Source organism: Panthera pardus, unplaced genomic scaffold (assembly GCF_024362965.1).
Source record: "Panthera pardus isolate Hobbes unplaced genomic scaffold, ASM2436296v1 HiC_scaffold_24, whole genome shotgun sequence".
Lineage (NCBI taxonomy): Eukaryota > Metazoa > Chordata > Mammalia > Carnivora > Felidae > Panthera > Panthera pardus.
Genome location: NW_026526810.1, coordinates 62,518,713 through 62,521,404, shown reverse-complemented (window position 1 = coordinate 62,521,404; position 2,692 = coordinate 62,518,713). Strand labels below are relative to the sequence as shown.

The 2,692-nt window shown below is 37.5% G+C and overlaps 1 protein-coding gene across 1 annotated transcript; it reads left to right on the top strand.

Moving 5' to 3' along the window:
- Positions 1 to 1,324: 1,324 nt before the first annotated feature.
- LOC109255605 (olfactory receptor 4F6-like) lies at positions 1,325 to 2,263 on the top strand. The gene has a single exon (XM_019430436.2). The coding sequence runs from the start codon at positions 1,328 to 1,330 to the stop codon at positions 2,261 to 2,263; it is 936 nt and encodes a 311-aa protein (XP_019285981.2). The 5' UTR covers positions 1,325 to 1,327.
- The last annotated feature ends 429 nt before the right edge of the window (positions 2,264 to 2,692 follow it).

Sequence of the window (2,692 nt, the reverse complement as noted above, 5' to 3'; positions counted from 1 at the left end):
TATATCTTTTATTTTTTTTAATTTTTTTTTAACGTTTATTTATTTTTGAGATAGAGACAGAGACAGAGCATGAATGGGGGAGGGTCAGAGAGAGGGAGACACAGGATCCGAAACAGGCTCCAGGCTCTGAGCTGTCAGCACAGAGCCCCAGGCGGGGCTCAAACTCACGAACCCGAGATCATGACCTGAGCGGAAGTCGGCCGCCCAACCGACTGAGCCACCCAGGCGCCCCTATTATATCTTTTAAATGTACCTTTTTCACTTTAGGTTAAATAATGAATGGACCCAAGTATATAATATACATACACATCTTCAACCTTTCTACTTATTCAAAGTGATAACAGATACTCCCCCTGAAAAAGTTGTTGGTAGCCATTTTACTCACCTTCAAATAGCATTTTAGCTGAACTAAGCTTCAAATATTTGAAGATAAGCTCTCATGACCTTTACCTTTAATGACTTTTTGGGGTCTTGTAATTTTTACATGCTCTTAGTGTATCATAATATTTTGCTTCAGTGAAAACGCCATTATTTCTCAGTTTCGTATTTGAATTGCCACTCCTTAATCCTAAAACAGACTTTTCAAAAGCACAAAGTCTCTCCCAATCCTAGAAAAGTACTGAAAAGCCTTTTCCTGAGTCTGCTGACAGTCCAGGGTTTAGAGTTTCACTGATTTAAAGTACATTTTAACTCTTTGCAATTAACTGGCTGCAATATTGCAACCACAATATTGGAAACTATCAGAGGACAAGCCTTTTTCATTTTAAGCTATGATTGCCCTAATATTCAACACTCTTTCACTCATTGGCTGGTCACTATTCCATGAATGATTAATGCCTGAGATTTCACAGGTAAGAAATAAAAGAATAATCAGAGAGTACATTCTGCTACAGTATGTGTGCACAAATATGATTAAGAGTTTGAAGATTCAAATTATGGCTATTTATGACATGTACAATGTTTTCTTGAATGTATACGGAGAAGACTGAAGAAGCCTAAACTATTGCACAATGAGCATGGTAAAGAAACTCTCTACCAGGAGATGTTACTCTCTGTTCCTAATTCCTCCATTTACCTGATATAGTCCCACATGACTTCCTTCCTTGACACTCTAGCCTAACTTTTGATTATCTCATTCTATTTATTTATTTTCCTTTAACCTGCCCTTTCTGTATGTGTTCTAACTTCAAAATTTGACACTTGTAACGTATTTCCCACAAAATCACTGAGGGGCAAAAACATATCAATGTGAAATACCTATATTTCTCAATTCTTCCTTATTTTCTACCTTCAGAATACTTCAGCGTCTTCTCTACTGATTGAGCCAATGGATGGACCAAATGACTCTGTGGTATCTGAATTTGTATTGATTGGTCTTTCAAATTCATGGGAGATGCACCTTTTTCTCTTTGGGTTCTTCTCTGTGTTCTACATGGGAATTATCCTGGGAAACCTCTTCATTGTGTTCACAGTAATAATTGACTCTCATTTACACACCCCCATGTACTTCCTATTGGCCAACCTCTCTCTTCTTGATCTAGGTCTGTCCTCTACCACAGTGCCCAAAACAATCTCTGATCTTTTCACTGACTGCAACATCATTTCCTTTCCAAAATGCATGATACAGATATTTTTTATTCATGTCATGGGTGGAGTTGAGATGGTGCTGCTCATAGCCATGGCATATGACCGGTACACCGCAATCTGTAAACCTCTCCACTACCTGACCATCATGAGCCCCAAAACGTGTGTCTCCTTTGTAGTGGCTGCCTGGATAGTGGGGATAATCCATGCTGTATCTCAGTTTGTTTTTGTCATAAACCTGCCCTTTTGTGGCCCTAATGAAGTAGATAGTTTTTACTGTGATTTTCCTCGCGTCATGAAACTTGCTTGTGTAGACACTTACAAGCTAGAGTTTGTAATCATTGCCAACAGTGGGTTTATATCCATGGCTACTTTCTTCTCCTTAATTATATCCTATATCTTCATTTTGGTCACTGTCTGGAAACGTTCTTCAGGGGACTTGTCCAAAGCATTTGTCACATTGTCAGCTCACATCACTGTAGTGATTTTGTTTTTTATGCCATGCATGTTTCTCTATGTGTGGCCTTTCCCTACATCATCACTGGATAAGTATTTGTTCATTACCAACTTCGCTATCACCCCCGTCTTGAATCCTGCCATCTATACATTAAGAAACAAAGACATGAGAGTGGCCATGAGAAGACTGGGCAAGCAGATTATGGATCCTACTGGTATCTAATAATGAATGAAGCAGATCTAGATATCACATGATGCAGGCTTACCAAGGACACTGAAAGTTACATGTCTGTCATCATTACTATGATAAGAACTATTTGGGGAGATACTTCAACAAGGTCCACCAGTAGAAATTGATTGTGAAGTCACAGGTGACTTTATGTTGCTAACCACAGAAAATAAGTTGACTTTACTTACTTCCATTGAGAAGAGAGAGAAGAGAAAACTGAGCTAATTTGCAGGAATAAACTTAACATTCAAATACCATTTTCTGGAACTTATTAATTGTATTTATTCTCAATTATGATGACATACCTCAAACAATTGATAAATATATCTCATAGCAAACTAATGGATTTAATAAATAAAATGTGACTGAGTAAATCAAAATCAATAAATTCTGTTTTCTAATTCGTATGTTAATTTTAACTTA

Coding starts and splice junctions, on each gene's coding strand:
- LOC109255605 (XM_019430436.2), top strand. CDS start 1,328: ATGGATGGACCAAATGACTCTGTGGTATCTGAATTTGTATTGATTGGT.